This window comes from Anarhichas minor, unplaced genomic scaffold, assembly GCF_050575085.1.
Source record: "Anarhichas minor isolate MPS153535 unplaced genomic scaffold, ASM5057508v1 ptg000045l, whole genome shotgun sequence".
NCBI classification, from domain to species: domain Eukaryota; kingdom Metazoa; phylum Chordata; class Actinopteri; order Perciformes; family Anarhichadidae; genus Anarhichas; species Anarhichas minor.
Window position 1 is genome coordinate 7,246,301 of NW_027466491.1, and position 22,796 is coordinate 7,269,096.

Consider the following 22,796-nt stretch of genomic DNA (forward strand, 5'->3'; position numbering starts at 1 on the left):
TGCCAAGTCTGTACTCTCCCCCCGCTGCTCTACACACATCCCTGCAAGGAAGCGGGTTCGCTCGAATGAATTGAGGGGAGGCTGCAGATGAGAGCGACGGAGAGAGAAAGAGCGTTTGTGTTTATTTGCACACGATTAACTTACACTGTTGGCATGTTGATAAGCGCACCACAGTTGTAAGATGATAGGATGTGGGTGTCGGGAGCCGGAGAATGAGAGAGTTAGTACTAAGTAACACACACACGGCAACCTTGGCATACTAATAACCTGTTGAAAAATGAAAAGACCGACTGTGACGGTGTCACTTGCTCAGGCAAAGCATGCAGTGTTAGACACACACACACACACACACACACACACACAGTGTGCAAATTATTTTGGGGACTATGTTCCTTTTCTATTTCCTTGAATGCAAAATCCCAAAGGTAGGCGCAAAAATCCTCTTGCTCTTTGTGCATGCGGACCCGCACACGTGCGGTGAACACACCACAGCTCCCTCACAAACCAGCGTGCAGCTGGAACGGTGCACGGTGCGAAAGCGACAGCTGTAATGTGCGACGACAAGAGGCCGAGACTCATCCTCCTCCGGCGCTGGTGAAAAGGCATTCGGTGCAGAGCGTTTAGAAATGTCTCAATGCCTTTTCTGCACGGACGGCCATCGTGCGACTTAACCGGAGAAGGCACATCCAGTGTGCACCGGTCAGGTAAATACAGGGAGACGCAACAGAGAAGGCCAAATTGGTTCCGACAATCCAGAGGAAGTCGTGGAAGGCCAAGCAACGCCGCATTGTTGGCCACACCTCATATGTTACTGTCTGTGAACATTTATTTTGTGTCTTTGAAAGAGACACAGTGTCATTGATGACGCCGACTCATCCGGCGCCAAAACATAATGGCTGTAAATGACCTGGAACCGCATCAAAGGCCTCCACTGCAATATTGTGTCCAGGCTGAATAGGGAGCTGTTTAATCGTAAAGTGGTGCGGAGCTGCGAGCAACTGCAGCAGAGAATTATACTCAATTGCGACAGCCGTCGGCTGGAGTTCTGGTGTGCGGATGTGAGCTCAGTAACGCGCCACTGAGTGGATCTATTTAATGCTCTCCTCTGGCTGCAGGCCTCGGGGCCACTTCACAGCGAACAACGGGTCCTAATTTAACCCTGAGATCCAATTACATTTCTGGCAATCAACCAGAGTTGTAGCCTCGCTGCTGCAAACTGCAGGACGAACCGAGCAGATAAGCAGGAACGGGGGATTGCGATCCGAAGCTCGATGCCTTCCTCGACCCTTTGTTGTTGTTGTTGTTGTTGTTTCGGCTTTTTAAAAATCAATCCGGCGAGCAAAAAAAAATACTTATTTTTTGACAATAGGCGTCAGCAAGCTTTGTGAGCACAATTCATCCATCCATTATAAGAAGACAATGGCCAGTCAAGTCAGTAATCCCCAAAAAATCATGACATCCATGTGTTCGCTCGGACTATCTTTCACACACTTTTTACACCGATTCCTCCGGCAAACCGGTTTTAATTACACCAACGACATATAAATGTTTCATATACTGCCACACTGGCACAGAAATAGCTACAGGGTTCACTTTTTACTCGTATTTAACTGGGGCTGGACACAAATTGTAGAGCGGCCAACTGAGCTAAGGAGGAAATTGTCTCATATAGCGATTTGGCATTTTCAAAAGCGGTCTAATGGTCGTCTACATTGTGTAGGTGGAGCAAGTGGTACAGTGTGACCAAATCACAGTGGGTTTCCTGTCCATCCATCCCATCCACGAGGTGCCAATGAACCCATTCTTCCTCATGCAGATGTGAAAACTACTCTGCCGGCTCTGCTCTTATTTAGCCGAGCATCTTTTCAGCGGCGGTAAAGCCGCGGCTGGCACCGCACTCCCATTAGGGACCAACTCGGCGCCAAGGCTTTAAAAAACACCATGCAACTCCTCTGCATGAGGTCTGGCTGTTGCCGGGTACCGGATGATAACACCCGCTACACCCACTGGCACAGGAAGAGAGGCGGGAAGCGACACCAGAGAAGGTGGGAGAGCCACGGAGGGAGTAGATGTGGAGAAGCGAGCGGGAGCGCCGGACGGGAAGCTCAGCGACGCGGCCCTCGTTTGCCTCGACTCATCACAATAACAATGTGTGCTTTCAAGTTGGAATAATAGAGAGCCATCACTCGTCACGATGGCTAGAAGTACGGCCAGGCTAAACCCATACAGTCTGCCACAGGAACCAGGGGGGGCTCATGTCATAGTCACTCTGTGGATTGAAGGAGCGGCTAACAGAGGCATTCTGGGCCGCTGGACCGGGGCCAGAGGCTACTGGGCATTTTAACGAGCTCAGAGAAACCAGCGTTAGACTCCACCACAGCAGTCAGAGTTCACTTTTTGAGAAAAGCAAACACGGTTAGGTTGCCGTGTGAGTTTAGCAAAGTCTATCAAGAGACCAAATATGGAGCTAGTATGCAAAGAGCGACGCGCACCGCTGAGGAAGTAAAAAAGAACACGGTTTGACCCAAGTGACCCAAGAATATAAAATGAATTGAGCGCACTGAGATTGTGAACAAAAGGCTCGTTAAATAAAGAGGAGACAATGCAAGACGCTTCTCATTCAGAGCATGAGCTGCAGTTACTCCTGTGGTCGTCGTCGCACAAAGTCATTTTCAACCACGTGCACGAGCGCAGTGAGTGTTGGGTTTGATTAATTCCCGGCGAGCAACAGGAGAGTTGTAAACAGTGACCCTTCCATGTAGTTTCACAAAAAACAAAAAACAAAGATTGAAAAGGCACAAATCCCATATTTATGCCTGAGGAGTAAAGTCGGAGAGCGAGGGGAGAACAGAAGGAGGATAATTGTGCCTTCAATTTTCTTTCCATTCTCCTCATTTCATTTAAGTCCGTTTTTTTCCCCCCCGAGCTGCCTTCAGACTGAAAGGAAAGTATCAGAAGGGAGAGCAGAATGAGAGGACGGGGGAGTTTGAGAAAGGGATATTAATGAAGGCAGAGTGCAAACAGTGGGAGTGAAGGGAGGGTGAAACCAGGGCGTTTTTTTTCGTTAATTGTTGGAGGAAGTCGGGCAACACTTGACCTGCCGTCCCACTTCTTAAAGGATGGTGCATCGGGACAGCGGGGAGAGGGGTCACACACTCCCTTGACCTCGGTCTAATTACTGCATACCTTGTGGTGGGTGATAGCAAACCTGCACAGACTCATGGGAGAGAGGAGGACGGTGTGATGCCAGACGGCCGCCTCTCGTACCTCCCTGTGGTTCAGAAGCAGCACAGCAGGGCTCTGCTACCCGAGGGCGTTGAGAAACTTGTGTGTGTGTGTGTGTGTGTGTGTGTGTGTGTTCCACATCCGCAGCGCTCTTCATCACTAAATGTATAAGATACGAGTTTTTCCAAACTCAACGGATTTCAGGACGGAGCGCTGCTCTGGCAGTAGCCCGGAGCGGGATGAGTTTTCAATCAACAGTCGCGTCTGAGTTTTGGCTTTCTACTACAAACGGCGAGCTCGGAACGTCTGACTCAACTGCACTGGGAGGATGAAGTCGAAGAGGGCATATTTTGGACAACATACTGTATTTTTACCGTGCGCGGAGCTCCAGAGGCATAAAAATCAATGTTTAAAGAAACCCAAGCACAGGGGAGAGAAATAACAGCCAAGAGCCATGGGTTATTTAGAAGAGAGCGCGGCCACAGAGCAGTGTGGCCGACTGCCCAACGATGCTTCTGCGTTTCACTCTGGCAGCAGAACAAACAAGACCGACATCCAACACAAAAGATTGATTTTAACCTCCGCAAACTTTAACCTTTGAGTTGCAAAAAAAGAAAAGAAAAGTCCAACTGAAGGGCAAACGACTGGTTTCACATGTGCCATTGTTCACTTCATCAATCACTGTGTAGTACAGGCTTTAGTCCACCTTTAGTATTCAATGCCACATGATGTTACATTTAGAAGAACAGTAAATGTCTTCATTGGAGTGACAGCGGACGATATTTTGTATCGAATATGGAAAGGTCTGTTGATTAACGGTCTCTAAAAGGTCTAATAATTCATCAAATGGTTTCAGTACTAGATTTGTGTGCGATTCTCTCGGAATAACTTAGAAGTCCGAGATATCCAAACAGCCACGCCTGCACTCTAAGTGGTTTGGTTGGTCTCCTGAAAGCTGTCAGTCGATTTAACACCAGCCTGTGCCATGACAATAAAACCAGTCTCAATACACAGGGATGATTAAGTGCAGCGATCACACATTAACCTTGCTTCCACGCTGCAGCCTCTTGAGCGTGGATGCTGTCATTACGATCAGAAGGTGACTCAGTGACAATAGATCTTTTTCTTCCGCCTTTCGTCGGCTTGATACCGCGGCAAACGCACCACATTAATCCTTCACGTTGTCATCGTTGACGCAGCAGCGACCCGCAACACTCGAAGTCGTAAATGTGTCGTTTCAGTCGCGACGCAGAGAGCGCAGAGCGAGTGGGTGAAGATTGAGATTTAGACTGGAGGGTCTGACTGCGTGACACATTTGAAAGATTAGGAGTCCAACTGCTTTGCCAAAAAAAGAAAAGACCATCCGAGTCTGTGCCAAGTTTCAAAGCACTCTCTTCCTTTGCGTTAAAAACTGAAAGTAGCAGATCGTTGTCCATCTCATTCTCAAGTATAGTAATATTCATATTCAAATACTTCAGATGAACTATGTGAAGACAGTCAAGATCACAGCTTAGAAATGTCACGGTGCATGGGAAACATCTATAAAGGTCACGTATCAAAAGACACTATTCAAATGTTCCGTTTGAAATTCACGACACGCTGTCTGTTTAAAGGATACATTTTAAGAAGCATATGGAGTCAAACTGTAGTCGCTTTTCTCTTAGATGCATAATATACTATATTTACATTTCTTATTCCTTTGAGAATCACTTGAAAGTTTCATCAGATTAAAGCAAACTCTGCTTTTAATTTTCTTCTCTTGTGAAGTGATCAGAAGTTGTACTTCAGCATCCCGCGCTGCACTAAATCATTTTAGTTTTTTTAATGACAGAAGCAAGAAAAGTGACAACTTAATCTCCTTCCAACTTTTTGTGGCGCAGGGAAACATTACATATACATTTTAAACAATGGAGGTTTTTATTGTTTTCATCACATGAACGTATGCTCCGTCTTTCAAAACAGAAAATCTCATTACTGTAAGAGCTTTTCATTTTAGAAGAAACCTCTCATTTTAATAAAACAATGACCGAATTTGGTGAAGCGAAATCTAACGGAACTTGAAATCATGTACATCTGACACAAAGAACAGGTTTGAAAAAGACTCAAATGTGGCGAAGGAAGCTGATCCAAAGATGTGTCCTTCATCTGATGGACCGAGACGCCGCACAGAAAACAGCACTGCTGTGGTTGTCAATCAGATTAAAACCAGAACAGAGTGAATGCATTGAGCTTCAGGTGTCTCATCGTGGCCCAGCATGCGTTTCAGAAGTCGCTCTCTGGCGGGCGGTTAGGAAGGCATGAATAATATCTGCGGGCGCAAGGACAGACAGGCCGAGCAGCGCAGTCAAAGTCTCTTCATCTCCCAAACCTATTTAAACGTGCCACTCTCAGCTCAAGTCAAAACTATCCACAGGTAATAGCGGCCTCCGGGACTCCTGAATGAGCCAGAGTGAGATGTGATTAGCGTATAGACTGTTACAACACAGAGACGGTGGCAGGTTTTATTGAATAGTCGTGCTAATAACGCGTCTCGTGGTTTCTTGTGGATCTATAGCGCCCGGTGGTAAATCGATGTCTCATTGCAGACTCTTTATCTTGTCACAAACTGCTGCTCTGCCACTTCTGGACTCAATAAATCAGGCTAATGGTGTGTTTTTTGTGTAGTAGTGCTTTCTGTGTGCCGTATGTACTGTACAGCATCCACGTCTGCCTGCTCCGGTTTATGTATTTATCGCACGAAAGATCAATAATACATCGTTTTCTACAAGGGCTTGACCCCAACAGGTCAGATTCTGTAGCTGAAGTTTGTTTTACTGCACCGTTTAAAGGAAAGGTTCAACATGGTGGGAAATGCGCTTATTCATCTCCTTGGCGAGAGTTAGATGAGAAGATCGATGCCACTGTCCGGTCTGTGCACTGAATATAGTTATCGCTACAACGCAGTTAGCCTAGCTTAGCATGAAGACTGGAAACAGGGGGAGGCAAAGATAATTACTGAGCTAGGCTAGCAGTTTCTCCCTGTTTCAGGTCCTTATGCTAAGCTAAGATAACCACCTCTTGGCTAGCGTTAACGTTAGCACGGCTGGATAAGTTCCATCGTAGTTTAATGGCCAAGAGTTAGCATATCATGAGCTAAGTGAATTACTACTTTAGCAAAATCCCCATTGAGGACACATCCGCGTCTCCATACAACATAAATAACATTTTACATTTTGTTCTAATAAAACTGTACACATAACACGAAAGGATACAGCAACACAAGGACAATGCTGCTCTCCATAGCACTCTAATGATCAGCTGGTGAAGATGCAGACCGTGTCCACATCAGGATCTCATGTGTAGCTGTTAAATGCATATTTTGGGCCCTTTTTTTGCGGGTGTCTCATTTCCATAGCAATCGGCTGGCAACATTAAAAAAAAGAGTTTTCATCCAACTCACGTAGTTAATGTTAATTGCAGCAGCTCGCTTACCAAAAGGTCAAATTCCCAATGCCGCTGTGATTCCATATTGGAACAAAAGTCTGACTTACGAACTGCGATGTGCTGTCCATTTCAGCAGTATGTTTCGTCAATCTTTTGTTGGTCATTGTCAACCATTTGTAGAACCAATTAGCCTTAAAAAAAAAAAGAAGAAAACAATCCATCTTGGTCCAAACATAATCCACACACACACACACACACACACACACACACACTAAAAAGACAAAACTGTTTGATCCTTGCCAAGAGACGAGCAGAGGAAGACAGACCAACCACAGCGCTCTCAGAGAGGCTTTAATCGCTCCGTATTGATTGTTCCCTTTTTCGGCGAATCAGCAACAACTAGTGTGTGGGCCGAGGAGTTCGCTTAATATTCCCTTCTCTCTGTTAGCAGGTCAGCCAATTTCACCCTCTCCAATGCCTTTCCTCCAAAATATCCCATTTAGATTTCATTTATATTCGTACCACTGGCAGTTGGAGGGTGTAGGAATATTAACTTTTCCCGACATGAAATCTTACAATATCTCCCTCTACAAAATCACAGGGTATCCAGGGGAGGTGCAGCTATCAAATTTTGCAGGTTTCACAACAGCAATCGATAACCACTTAATGATTCATCACAGCTTCTCGACCCCGATGTTTACTCGGGCTTCATCATCTGCCTACAGGGCTGCTGGCTCAGCAGTTAGCCTCTTTGTGGCTTTGATTGGGGTTTTTTTTTTTGGTGAAGAGGAGGCCCCCGAAGGAGGCTCCAAAGAAGACTGCTCCACGTGCAGGAAAAATAAAACTTGACTCAAGATGTCAACGCTGATTTGTGGGCAACGACGGGAGGCAACGTCTTCGGGGTGTCAATGAGACTTGACGTTCGGCGAGATTCCTGTAAGAGAAAATGACACATCCCTGGTGTCACTCGATGTAAAACTGTGTTTATATACAGTACGCTGCAGATAAATCACTCACCTCAAAATACTATGCATACACAGTGACAGCTTAGGTGTCAATGTCAGTGACAAAAAAAGCTATACAGATGAGTCCTACACTGGATTTATCGTTATAATTCACAGCCTCACACCACAAAAACTGATTTTTTTCCTCTCTTAATTGTTGCATTGCTAAAATCATCCATCAATCACAAAGCCATGCGAGCTCGCTCTCCTCCATTCGCATCTGCACAGGTAAACACACACCCTCCTGCTTACAGTGAAACCAGGGCCAGCGTGTGAATATTAGTGGTGTTCAGACGCAGCGTGGGCGTGTTCGGTGTGCGGGGTACTCGGCGTACTTGTAAGCATGAATGAGCAGTTCAATCCTCACTTCACTTAGCGCATCAACAACGCCAGAATCACGAGTTCAAAGTAACTGTGAGTGGAATATGGTGGAGCCATCTGGAGGGATGTTCACATGAATGACAAAATATCACACCTGTTTACAATCACAAGATCGGCCCAGTGCTTAAAGAATTAGCCAGTTGACTGATAATCAGGGCTGTCCTCTGTAGACCCCTCAGTCCTGTTTTATTTTTTTTATTTTTAAAGAGGCTAAATCTATGAAAATATAAAGTGAGTGCACTTAGAAAGCATAGACACATGTGCTTGCATATGACATGCTGTCGTATGTCCGTTCATGAAAGCTATCAAAGGACCAAAGAAGCTAACTTACATAAACCTGAGCAGATGCATGAAGGACACAGATGCGAGGATTGGAAGAAGACAACAGAAACAGACACAAAAACGAACACTATTTGTACACACCGCCTGCCATTCATCTATAATTCATTGTGATGAAAAAGGTAAAGGGTTGCTCTCTATTCTCAGACACCGTTCACTTATCGAGCCAAGATAACGGAGAAGGTCAGGAAGATTTCATCCGCAGTTTTTAAACCGTTCAAAGACAAAAAATAACGCTTTCTTTTTCAATAAAGAGACGGATTCAACGATCCACTGATACACTCAGTTAATGTTGATCCACAGACGCACAAATACAATGAAACACTAGCGAAGTTTGGCTTCTACTTCCACACACGTACAGTGTCCACCAACAAAAGTTTGCAGAACTTCCTGGTCACAGTCCTTGGAATACTTCCACGTGCCACAACAACAGATGGCTGATGTTGACAAGGAGGGAGAGACAGTTATGTGTGTGTGTGTGTGTGTGTGTGTGTGTGTGTGTGTGTGTGTTATCATCACCTGTCCCTAGAGGTGAGCCTTGCAGTCAGACTGTGTAATGGAGGCAACGACAACAGGCTCTCTCCACCAAACCTCTGTCAGGCATGATTGGACAGCATGTGGTAAGTGGTGCTCAGGCCCCAGAGACATGCTAACACACACATACACACACACACACACACACAGTGTTTGTGTCTGTGTTACACTTGCTGGTGCAACTCAACACTCTCAATGGGACCCTGACAAGAAGAGAGATGAGTCTGACATTACCGGACGCCCCGCGCAACAATGTGCGTCTGACTCGACACAAACTTCTCGAGGATTGCCCCGTACCATCTCTCAAAAGGCCAGCGACCAGTCCAGACTCATCAACACTCACATCAGTCATGCCACTACTTGGACACGCGCCATTGACTTGATGGTATCATAACATACTGGTTTTCCCTCGAGCTGTGCTGGATAGCTAGCGCGGCGCTGTCTTGTGGATCGTGTCTTTGTTGTGTGGATTTTTATGGTGAGGATTTCTGTCTGGAGAATAATTTTATCTTTGGGTAAAAGAAGGCTGACCTCAGCTTCAGCTGACGGTGTTTAAATGACTTCATCCTACATATTTGCTCTAACGCAGGGCTTCCATTCGGCTCGCAGCTCACAAGACTGTGACTCAACAACTGCATGAGCAGTTTTCGTGTAGGATGTCCCAAGAGGACCGGAGACATCGATGAGCTAATTAGGTCCGGACAGCACAGGGATAGAAACAAGGACGTGCATGTCAAGATTTTTATGGATGAATACATATTTAATTACAAGAGAGGACAATCCCCATGTCTGTAATCTGAATAAGAACACGTGTGCTATCCAATTCTGCCTTACAACACAGACCTGACATTGGTCAGCTTTTGATATAAAAGGGTAAACATGTACTGTACTTATACTACTGTAAAATGACAGTTACTTTTGGGGGATTGCTGTAACCTTACTGTTGTAGACTTGAAGCCAATTAATTCTAACTCTAACTAGGCAATCAGTGTAACACTGGTTAAGATATTTTAACTCAGGAACAAAGTGGAGGACCAACAGACCAACCGTCAGGGCCCTCCCTCGCGCCCCGCTCTTATACAACCTTTTAGAGCTAAATAGGTGCTGCCATCTCTGTGCTCAGGCTGCTGTAATGACTTTCCGCCCAACAGCGGCTAATGCTAAGTGGGTACCCGGCGAGTACGCCGACTGCCTTCGGCCGACCTGGAACTGTCTGCCCTCACCTGTACCCAACACCACTCGGCGAGGCCCGATCAGCGTACAGTTCGCAGCCAGAGTGCAGCCGCTGTAAGAGCTTCTCACCGTGGTGGCAGTGAAACATGCAGTGACAGCCTCCATAGCCGGCTGCATTAATCCTTCAGTGGAGCTGAAATAGGAAGCTGAACTGGGGCATTTCAGTGTGTGTGAGAGAGAGAGGGAAAGGAGCAGGGAGTGATATAAAGCTGATTTATCTTGATGCGTTGGCAGCATTATTTATGAATTACAGTTTCAATGTTTACTCTTCATGCAGATTATCTAAGGTAAGACTGAGTGGAGAGGGAATGGATTTGGAAAACTTGTGGTATACTTGCTTTTTTACCATTTTGCAGGCGGCATTGTTGGCTTATTCGCCCGCATGCTTTGCGTGTACCTGGAGGATTAAAAAATCTCCAGTAAGCAGCAGATATGGACTGAATCATCGCTTATTTTGTCCAGCGTAAACATAATGGCAGCACTCGACGGGGTTACTATAGTGCAGCTTAATTGTGATGGAACTCTAGATCTTAATGGAGATCCAAGTTGATCGCTGTGCGTTTCAGTTGAAAGGTAATTTGTTAATTTTCAGAGTGCTCTCTCTTCTAGAGCCATGCGTTTGCTGTGTGACGATACGGTTCATTTAAAACGATAACTTCCTGCTGAACCTGCTTCACAATAAAAAGCTTTTGATACCTTGGCCTGACGCGAGTATGCAGACTCCAATGTTGACCGGTTGACCCTCTGTTGCATTTCACAGAGTGTCAGTCTTTGAAAGAGCAGCAGAGGCAACAAGCTTTATTAGTGTATATCAGTGCTTTAAGACCGTTCAAAATTCCGACATTGACCGTTACTGGCTGTAAATCTACAGGGGTTACATTAGCCATCAGTCCCATCCTTACATTACCCATAATGCATTGCTCTAATGAGAATTCACTGGGCCTCTGGGAATGAAATTGTGCCCTATGTTCTCTTATATACCCATCAGTGTTTTGAGGAGATCCTAATTACGTCTTACAGGGCAGGCCTGATTGCTGTTGGCAATCTAATAGAATCCTCACAGACTAATGAAACACCTAATAGTGTGTGTGTGTGTGTGTGTGTGTGTGTGTGTGTGTGTGTGTGTGTGTAAAATGGGATAGAGCCTCAGGATTTCAGGCGCTGTGAAAAATGAAAGTCATATTAAAGTACGTAGTAAGTGATTAAATGCATAAACATGATTCATGATCACTGTAACAGAGAGGAAGTGAATCATGACGAGAAGATCGTAATGAAAGTTGGCAATTCACACAAGGCACCTCAAGAGGGAAGGGACAGCACTTTTACAGTCGGGACATTGGTGCAGCAGCGGACTTGATGTATTATTGAAAGTCCTCTGGAGAGGGAGCGTGCATTTAAACTGGTCAAGTGACGCTTTTATTGGGACTCGTCCGTCGTAACCAAATATCTGAGACGGTTTCGGCTTTCATTGCTGGCAGTTTGTCTATTTGAAAGTGCCTCCTGTGAATCAAAGATATGTTTTGTAAAAGGACATAGCGAGCAGCTGTTCACTGTGAGTTTGACCGAAACCTTCACCTGAACTCAAGTGACAAAATGTGGTCAGAATTTAAAAGAGCGCTGTGCTGTCATTATTGCTGGGTGTTATTTCATCCTTTAATTGTATATTTGTGCTTAGAAATGCAGAACGATTTTTTTAAAGCACACCCAATACTGGAGGATAACATTTTTCTGTTTACACTCATACGCTCTAGCAGTTACACCAACAACCTGTATTTATCTAAATCTCAGTGATTTGTCCACCATAGCTGTGAAGCTGAGCGGGAGCACGAGCACAATGGAGAAAAAGATCTGCTGGTACGAGTAAAAGAAGTGATGTTTATTTATTCAAAACACTTTCTGTAGCTTCTGTTGACAGTCAATGCTTCCCAATATTGCACACAGCTGTTATTAAGAATGTGACAGTGTTGAGTTATGGGCACTGGCATTAGCTTTTGTAGGAGAAGAAGCGCAAATGTCAATTTGAAAATGTTTGACGACACTTTTGTTTGTTGGATCCGTTTGACTTGGTGAACTACTCTGTAAACTTTAACATTTATAATGAAGGTTATCTCTTAAACTTTATCTCTGACAGCGGAGCATGTAGATGCTGTGGCCGGTACCTGCCCTGGATTCTGCTCCATTTATGTCTTAATTTGTTGTCTTTTTAATCTTTATTACTGGAGCACAACCGGCACGTGACAGACTGCACTCGTCAACATTGGAAAAGGGAGCATTAGGATTGGGTGAAATGCGGTGGACCTTCATACGATCAACGCCCACGGCAACTCCCGACCACCCAGTCGGATTGCCCCCCGGAAGAGAGCCCGAGACGGAAGCTAAGCTAACCCAGCTGGGACCTGAGGCTACTCCACTACCCAGCCTGCTCCTGGCTGTCTGATGTCAGGGCGCAGCAAGAATAACATGGCTGAAATAAGACTTCAGGCAAAGCCAGCAACCTGCTCACGGTGACTGTTGAGCCCACATCTTTGCAGAGACCTGACTCCATGTCGGCATCCCGGATCAAGCTGCACTTGGCGGACGGACAGAAGGACAGAGCGATGGACTCTGTGTTGACAGCAATGATGCTCGGTGCTCAGACAAAGTCAAAGTTCTTTCCTCCAAATGCAGTAAAGAAATGCACTGCTGTGTTTTTATTGTCATGTTTTTCCTCTGAAGCATAAATGGACGAGGCTACAACTGCATTTCGTGCAATCCTGTAACTTGCAGAATAACAATAAATGATCCCGTAACCTTGAACCTCTGTGTGCAGCTGCTGGGATTTTAGAAACACCAACACACAAACAGCCCCAGCACTTAGGACTCAAACTACTTATTTACATTTTCCGATTAATCTTTCAATTCATTTTTTTCTTGCGCCGCTAAACTAACGTATTCATCGAATATCTTGTCAGTCCAAAACTATTCTCAAAGTTAAGTTTAACAGTACGAACAGACCGGTTACAGTACTTTGTCTGGGATCAGACCCACCCGCTACACGATAGCTCCCTGCTATGCTACACTCGTGCAGCTAAACGGAGTGTTAAGTGCTTCTACATCTCCTGGTCAACGAGAGTATCCGCTGTCATGTCGTGTGGAGCGTTATGGAGCATTTGAAATAAAGTGTTGAGAAGCACGTTGTGGCTCTAAAGCAAGCAAATCAATAAAAGAAATCTATGAACAAATTACTTTTTATTGCACACACTTTAAAGAACCATAAGACGAGCATAAAGCAGACATGTAGCCTGGATGATTGTGATAATAATGCACTGTGCTCTTTGGCTTTCTCCTCAATAAGGAGCACACTTAGACAGACTATAGGAGATGAAATATCTGTTGTTGAACACAGGGTACACACCCCCCCCCCCCCCCACCCCCCCCATAATATTTACTTGTGAACATGTTTACTAATGTACATATCAACCATTTTTTTAAAACAACTTGACGTTGTCAACAACCAATCGAGCAAACACGAGCGGAGCAGCGGGAGGATATCAATCACTTCAGAAACCACTGGAGGATATGAATATTTCATGGGGGGAAAAGTAACACATTAGTTTGATATAGGCTTGGCTGCCTTTTGGAATAAATCCCCGGTGTGACGCTGAACGCACAAACCACATCCACACCGTCTCACACACACACACACACACAGGCTAAGACTTTGATCCAAAGCCTCTTACAGGCCCACAGATTCACCCCAAAATCAGAGCCCACAGAGCCTCCTCTTAACTCACAATGCAAGACAGCGTCATTAGCAGCGAGGATCAAAGACACCGGCGACCACACCAGTGTGTCCGTGACATAAGAGCGTCACATCCAGGGGACACAAGTTGACAAGCGTTGGATGGAGCTGGTGCTAGTTAGGGCGAATTCACACGACTTGTGCTCTTTTATTTTCGTTCTTTTTAAAAGGTGAGAGTCAACGTGGAGGTTCTGGCTGCTGCGTGCGATTCAAAAATGTCTCCCAACAACTATGGACAGCACAGCTGTTCATGTGCCGGAAAAGTGAAACCACATCACTTTGCTTAAGCAATCCACTACACTTTACGCTAAAAAAAAAAAAAAAAAAATATTCCTGAGGGGACTTCTGCTGTGTCCGTGACCTTATCATACTCTATGGTAGTTTTCATTTCTTATGACACCACTATAATTATGAAATAGGGACTTGCTGTAATGTTTATCCAATATCCTCTCCAAATTCAATTTAGTCCACTTAATGGAGTGCAAATTGGATGATAAATATTGCATTCTTAAATGTCTGCTTTGTAAGAACATATGTGATTCAAAGGTTAGAAATAGAGCAATTCTCTCTCCCTCAAGACAGAACTCAAACCTTTACACTAAAACTATCCCCAAAGGTTTCCGTCCACATACAGTATCACCGTTACCATCGTCGTTTGGTCACGATGCGTCAGAAAATAGTGAAAAGTGTCCATAACTACTTTCCAGAAATCAAGCATGTATTCATACTTCTTGTTTTGACTGATCAACAGTCCCAAACCCCAAAAATATTCAGTTTACCGAAAATCTGCAGCTGTCGACATTTTGTGGAGATGAAACTAGATAATTTATCAAAAAATGACACAAACGACTAATAAACCAAATTCTAAATGATTAACTTTCTGTTGATCAACTAACTGTTTCCATATACAGAAATAATACAATATACACAATAAAATATATGATTGTAAAATATGTGCTGAACTTATTTTAGTGTGTGCATGTAAAGCAGACTTAGTTTGGGATCATTTCAAAGGAGTCTGATAAAAAGCAATCCATTATAAATCGCATCCAACATCTAATCCAATGGTTTCTGTCAGTGGTTTAATACCTAAACTATTAGATATGCTGTAATCTTGACCTGTGGTGGCTGCGTGACATTTAGAAGTATTACAGTACAGCATCAGTGTGGTAATATATATGTGTAATACCTGTATTACTTACATACTTGTGTGCAGGACTGGAGTGTGTATTTTCTGACTGCCCCAAATGTAACACACCCCCTAAAAAGCTCCACCACAGGAACCAGAGCCGACCAGCACAACCAAAACACGCCTAAAACACCTCTTTACAACGACTGCTTAGAGAATATACATGTTTGGGGTGCAGAAGACTTTTAACAACACAAAAACACCACAAAAAGTACATTTTCTCCACATGGTTTGTTTTTAGCATCGAGCATTGGGGAGGCTATCAGTGTTTTGGGAGACAATAGCCCTGCTGTCAAAACACAAAAAGCGTGTGAAAAAGCAAAGGGTTTTCAAAAATGTCCGAAAAACGAAATGCGGGAAAGTTGGTGTGAAAGCGTAAAAGGAAAAAAAAGAAAAAAGCCTCACCTTGTTTGACACACTTGAGTCGGACCGGGTCTTTGCTGTGTTTGACCACGGCGTGCACGTCCCTGGTGGTGAGTCCGGCCACCGGGGTGTCGTTGACTTCCAGCAGGAGTTCATCCTGGAAGAGTTTGCCGCTGTGGCACGCCGCTCCGTCCGGGAGAAGCGCGCCGATAACCGGGAACTGTCCGTTCTCCGCGCCGCCCTTCAACTCGAGCCCCAGCTCCCCCTCCTCATTCCTGCAAAGGACACTCTCGTGGACTTTGTTAGTCCAGTGGTTCTTCCTCTTCTTCAGGCTCTTGGACATGGCTCAAAATCACATGAGTGCGGCCGTGGAAGAAGTTTTGACCGCTCCTTTGAAGTCCCCCCAGTGTCACCGCAACACTGTGTCCAGTTTTCAACACCCGACGCCAGTTGTATCCATGTCAGCGCGCACACACTCACACGCACAGCAGCTGGATCATCAGTCTGCCTTCGCGTTAACTGGGAGCTGCTCAACTTGTGACACCTTCACGTGATGTCTCAAAGATCGGTATTGACAGCTTCGCTGTTCAAAAAGCGACCGAGCGAAGAAGTAAACATAATTGAGGGGGATTTATGCGACACCTTGAGCGGACACTGGCAGACTGATTGGTTGGAGAAAGCATGGAAGCCACTCAACAATTACAGTTTAAATATTATATTTTAAAAAGTATTTGTGACATGTTAACTTACCTTCACCTGGAGGGACATGGAGTCTCAACTGTCCGTGTGTGTCAATAATATATCATTAAAGTAATTTCAGCTTAATAAAAGCAACTTTGTTAACAAACTTTTTATGACTATATCTATATAATGCCCAGAAATGCTTCACTTAACTACATAAACAAATCAAGTGATCAATACACATTTACATTATCCTTCATTTTATAGATTCTGCTGCATCACACATTGTTCTTCTGTGTAAGTCAATTTCTAAAAAAGGTAACAAATGTATTCAAATGCATCAAAAGATGTGTTTACAACTTCAAAACTTTGAAGTTCCCCAGTTTACGAGGGACACCTGAAGGCAACATCCAGCTCCAACCAACCCAACTGACCCGGATGTGAAGGCTGGAGGAGGAGGAGGAGGAGGAGGAGGAGGTAAGAGGCAAGGCTTTTTTTTATTTTCTCCCCAAATCCAGCTTTCCATGGGAAAAAAAAAAGAGAAAGGAAAAGAGAGAGAGGGGCAGATTAGTGGTATTTCCACTGGCATGGCAGCAGCAGAGCAGCAATAATACGGTTTCTTATTTTTCATACCACAAATATGTCTCTTCCTTTTGACATTTTCTTACAGACACTTCAAATGCTACAGATTGTAAGCCTCAGAAAGTTAGATCAACTGACTCAACTCAAATTGCTATTTTCCAGCCGCACTGTCATTACTTTCCCCTCGAAAGTGGGACTACATCAATTACAGTCTACCCCTGAAAAGGTCACCTGATTCAAAGACCACAGAAGTCTTTCAAACATATTTTCAGTCTGGTTTTTCAGGTGAACTCGACAGAATGAGATTTAATTTCCTTGAACAACCTCGAGGAATTTCAAGGGCAGCAAAGACTTTCTCAGCTTCTTGTCAATAATGATATTCAGATTTCAGAAGCATATTTTTGTTCCCTTGAACAGCCTTTGTGATATCACCCAGTCTGTTCACTGGAATACGTTTTGTCATCCGCCAGAAGAAAAATGGCTCGAAAAAGGGAAAACCCACCTTGTGTTTATGTCAAAACTCCATTTTCATACAAATGTGGGTATTTTCCTTCCCCGGGGTGACATCTTTAAATCGGCTTTGTGAACATCTCTTCTTCTTTAGTAACCGAGCTCATGTTCGGTAATGATAATTTGCTGCTTTGCTGCCATAATTGTATAGATATACGATGATAATAGCTATTCTACGCTGCCGAGTTATCTGTCGTGGCGAGTTAATCCCTTTTGAGCCTCAAAATCGTGTTTTTCTCATAACAAGGGAAGAAATTCCGGTAATGACTTGAGATAAGTGCTCTTCTTTCCCACACAAAGTGTGATCAAGTGTAATTCATTCTGCCCGTGTTCAACAGTGCTTCTAGAAAACACCCAAACTTGTGTAAACAGTGCTCAGATTATTGTTTTTTTCATATTAATGTACGATTTCAAAGCCATCGGATATAAAAAATGTAGCGGAGAGATACGGATCACACCTCAATACGTAATAGGAGTACAATTTACTTTCCCAGAGCTTTCATCCACATCTCATGGCCTTCATGAGCACACAGATCATGTGATAGTCAGACAGGCACCTCAGCAAAATCTACTGGAGCTTCAGTCACATATTAACGGTTGAAAGAAGTAAGTAAGTGGACATTGAGTTAGAAATATTTTGTAAAACTTCTGTGTGAAATACTGTAAACACTCATCTCTTATGGAAATAGTTTTTCAGCTGGAGCCAGCTGGAGATGGTTAGCTTAGCTTAGCATAACCAAAACTGTAAAAACAACAATTTGTGGTTTATGGATTAAACCTCTCTTTTGGATAGAGCCCCCTAACTTCATATTTCCTACAGACGATCTAACTCTCAGCAACAAAGTGAAGAAGCATATTTCTCAAAATGTCAAACTATTTCTTCAGCTTTAATCAGTGCAACAGTACAGGAATCAGCCCGTCACACAACCAGCATGTGCAGGAATTCAACAGTAGAATGTAAAATCCCCAAATTCCCAGAGAAAAGACGGCGTCCTCAATTGTGGATTTATTTAATCGCCTCAAAACAAAGGAAGAAAAAAAAAACACAGATATCAAAACGACAGAGCTGCAATTTATCCTCAAAACAATGTTGCTGCCCTTGAGTCGTGACAATAAAGAGACAGACAATGCATCACTGTCTCCTCCGCCGGGGGTTTTTGGCACACAAGAAAAAAGAGCCTCTGCATTCCAGAGGTGGGAGCACCGCGGACTCGAGAGTGAAAAAAAAAATCAAATGAGGGGGAAAAAGAAAGTGAAAGAGGAGGGGAGTATTTTAACAAAGGGCAGGAATTCTGGAGGCAGTGTTTGAACGAGGAGAGGAATGCTCTGCGCGTGGCAGAATAAGTGGCGGGGAGGAGGAAGAGGAACGTTCGACAGTGGAGGGACTGGAAAAACAGAGTGGGATTAAACGAGCCTAGCGTGGGCCGACGAGAATACCACCATTAAACATAATGTCGGTGCTTGGAGAACAACATTTGTCACAATTCCTGTTCATATAATTACAACTTCCTCCTGGAAATGTACACACACACACACACACACACACACAGAGGGCAGCCCCAGCTCCTTTTCTGCAGATTCACATTTGCAGGAAATGACACTTGTTCGGCCATCAGTCACATCCACTCGGCCAGATGGGAGTTCATTGGCTCGGCCTCCTGGGATTGCGACACCGCTCCGCTACATGGTGTAATGGTGCAATGTGCTACAATGTGACAGGCCTCATCGAAAGCGATAATTAAAGCCGGGGTTCAGGAATGAAGCGAAATTGCCCGACGATGGCATCCACCCGCCCATGAAAGAGGGAGTCATTGTCCACTTTGTTTGATGTCAACGTGGCCCGTTTCAGAGCCATTGTCGGCGATTTGGCTGCTTGTTTTAACAGCGTGGCATTTGATACGCAGGGGGGCTGAAATATCGAAGAGAAGCCGCCAACGTGGTCAGTTTGTCTTATTCGGCCGTCTGACCGGTTCGTTTCCCGCCGCCATCTGCTCGACCTTGCAGCGCGGGAGAGGTTCAGTCCATTGCTCTGCTTTTTCTCTGGCCTTGCTGGAACTGGCAGAGAAAGGATGGGCACAGTGTACAGTGTGGAGGCAGAAGAGAGTAGGTTGGAAAAAGAACCCTTTTATTCATTTTGCTGGCTGTTTGTCATGGTTGGGGCTTAGCTCCAATCTTAATGCTACAGCACACGTTGGCGTTTTTGAAGGTCTTGCACGAAAGCCAGGTCCATAAAGATGTAGTTTTCAGAGTTTGGTGCGGAAGAACTTGACCGGCCTGCACGGTGCCCCGATTTCAACCTACTGCGACGCCTTTAACCAATAACACATGGGTGTAACCATCGGGTGTCCACATACTTTTCACCGTGTTTTTTTATTCCTCTCTTTTCATTTTCTGCTAATTTCTTTTCTTAACTCATAAGCTATGTATATGACCTTGAAAGTCTGTTTCTTGTAATCATTTTTGTCTCAAAAGAAGAAGCCCCAATTAAACTTTAATTTAAAGAAGAAATATCAAATTTATTTTCTTACCGGTGAAAAGTTTAATTTAAACGCGATAAAACAACCGCGCTTAATTCAATTCACGCATTTTGATGATGTAGTTTATGGAAGCTAAAGTTAAATAGGCTACAAGCGAGTAATAAAATCTGCCAGAGGAATAAAATAATTCATCTTTTTTCCTGTTGAAATGTAGCTTTTTCCACAGCCATTCCTGACACGTTACACCGCAACAGTGTAAGTGCTTTTATCGCATTATTGGAATTTGCACTTGGATCAACACAATTAAAAGTCAAAGAAAATGGTCTCCAGTCATCATTTTTTGAAAATCTGTACAGTATGAACACCCACCGTGGATTACGACACAAAGGAGAGTGGCATACATACCACTTCCTGTCTGATGTTAAGAGCCCCGCCTCTTAATAAAGCGCAAAGCCTCTGGGGAGTGACAATAAGAGCCTCCTGTGCAGCTCCACTGCAGGGCCCTCCTGCTGCTGTCTGTCCACAGATGAATTATTCTGTATCACACAGTCCATCAAAGAACCTCGGGGTGAAACTCTGTCCCCCAGGTCTGATTTGATTGCCCTCTGCATGATTATAATCATGTTTTACCTTCAGTTCTGACCAGTTATGATTGTCTTCCCTTTGCCGTCTGATTATTTTAAATCTATGTCGTTGTTACGCTCACAGCGAATGATTTAGGCAGCATTCTGGAGTAGTCTCAATCTGGCTCCCAGGAAACCACCTCCACCTCACCCCCCCCCCCCCCCCCCCCCCCTCTACCACCCTATCAGCCCAGACAGATAAGTACCTTTTCCCACGGCGAAGCCTTTTAACTACCTCGAAGCCTGGAAAGACTCTCCACTCGCTCCTGCGAAAGCCAGACTGTGCCCCCCCTCGCTGGGGGACAGTTACATTCGCACTATCGCAGTCATCTGTCTCCTCCAGTCGGTCTTCGCAGGGCGCCTCATCCATCAGAGGGGGGTGCGATGACACCATTGCCATGCAATCAACAGCGTGACAGCTTGATAGACTTTCACGAGCCGCCTCTCATATCCCGTCACAAAGCACATCGGACAAACCAGCAGAGACAGGTCATCAAAGAAGAAGATGGTTGATTTTCAGTCCGTTAGAGATTAGTGTCTAATATTCTCTCAAATACAGCTCCGCATATAAAAAACGCACCTTTATTTCCTCGTGAAACTGGTTGTATTTGATAAATAAAAAACGAATTTATTCGTGTGGCTTTTGGATGCTGGATGAATGGGAGAGTAAAATAAAAATAAAAAGTTTGTGAGATGATTATTGGATGTTCTTCCACAGCTGGAATATGCTGGATCTCAATCTTTATGGCTCAAGGTGTTCTTGGCGCCCAATAAAAGCATATACACACACACACACACACTGCATATTATTTACTGCACAAAGATATGGCTGTGCAGAAATTGGATATATAAAGTATTCTTTATTTGCAGTCTCTGTCTTTATCTTCGATGCAATTTAGACGATGTTGGTGTCGCAATCAACCAATCAATCAGTGGAACGGTGAGCGATTCATTTCAGGCCTAAAGTCTATTTTCGTATATGAATATTCATCAACGAGCAGAGTGAAAACATGTGGAATAAAAGCCTGGTACGATCATTAAAGTACAAAGCTAAATACAAGCTAAGGTCTGCCCTGCCATGCACTCCTCTCACACTTCTCATGATGGATCTGATCCAAAAGCCCTGAAGGCAGAAAAAGTTCTCAGTGGAATTACGACGAATGGCAAAGATTAGAGCGATAATTTATACGTTTTGTGCCATGCTTCTCATTTGAGAAGATTTCTTAGCTGTAATTCTCTCATTCACCTTGAACAGGACGCTATGCTAATGGCGGCTATGCGGTTATTAATCTCACCGGTTTCATCTTCTGTGGTTGGAACTAGCAGCACTTTCCTTTTCAGTGTCTCTCATCCTGACTACTCAGAGTTAAAGTAGTGAGCATGTAAAATGATTTTTAGGGTTCAAATCAGCATCTCACAGTACAGAGCTACATGATTAATAAGTAATAATCACACTGTGGACTCACAGTTGGAGCAGCTTCAATCAGCAGGAAGAAATATCTGGTTCTTTGACAAAACGTTGAAGCTGCAAGCGTGTGTTTCGGCAAGAAATATCCCATCACCGAGCTTGGATTTCTGTTACGCACATGTTGAGAAAACTGCAGTTAAAAGCTCTCTGATTCGCTCCTTGGACTGGCTTTTTCTTCATAGCAATGGCGGCCGAGCCTCATGGGTACTGGAGTGTTTAGAACCGTCTGCCACGGACTAAACTGGATTTCTCAGCACAACCTATCTGGTGATTATTTGGCAGATTACAGTGTTTCCACGTTAAAGTACATTGAGGATATCGTGAAATGGGAATATGGAGCGGTGAGAACATTTCCTGAAACAATGGCTGCTCCCACTTCACTCTGTACTATCATTTAACGATGACGATATAAAGACGGCCCAATACCAATGTGGCTAGCCCTGTTTTGTGCCGAGCTCTCGTTGCAAACGTCCAAAAATGTGCTCATAAAAAGTCTAAAATGAGGGTCTGTTTGTATATGAGTGTTCTCTATATCAACACAGCAGTCAGACACTATAAACTATAACACACAGCACTAAATTACAGTTCAATGAAACGGACTTTGTGGAAACTAACCCAGCATTCTATACCTTTTTTTAAAATAAATTGTATGCCAGGCTTATTTTAGAGCACTTTAACTTTTAACATTCATGCACCTCTTCTTTCACAGACACTGACTTTGACTATGGGCGTTTCATCACAGCCCTGCATAATCCCAAATTTAAGTCGATCAGTCAGTAATGTTCCCAAATCCAATGGGCAAACACCAGAGCACCGTGGGTTTAGGACTTTAAATACCCTTTACGACCGCTGAGGCGGAAGGAGGGGGGGGGCATCCAAAGTTCGAGCGGTGGGTTGAAAGGTCGGGTATCGCCCGTGGCGAGTGGCGCTAACGAGACCGGCTGGCACCTCTGTGAAGGAGAGGTGATCAAGAGAGCAAAAGT

General features: G+C 44.3%; 1 protein-coding gene across 1 annotated transcript in view; it reads right to left on the reverse strand.

Moving 5' to 3' along the window:
* The window catches only part of magi2a (membrane associated guanylate kinase, WW and PDZ domain containing 2a), a 159,929-nt gene extending 144,059 nt beyond the window's left edge, over positions 1 to 15,870 (reverse strand). Inside the window, exon 1 of the mRNA XM_076111856.1 lies at positions 15,515 to 15,870. Coding sequence (XP_075967971.1) covers positions 15,515 to 15,815 — 301 coding nt within the window. The 5' untranslated portion in view covers positions 15,816 to 15,870. The remainder of the gene's footprint in view (positions 1 to 15,514) is intronic.
* Positions 15,871 to 22,796: the final 6,926 nt, after the last annotated feature.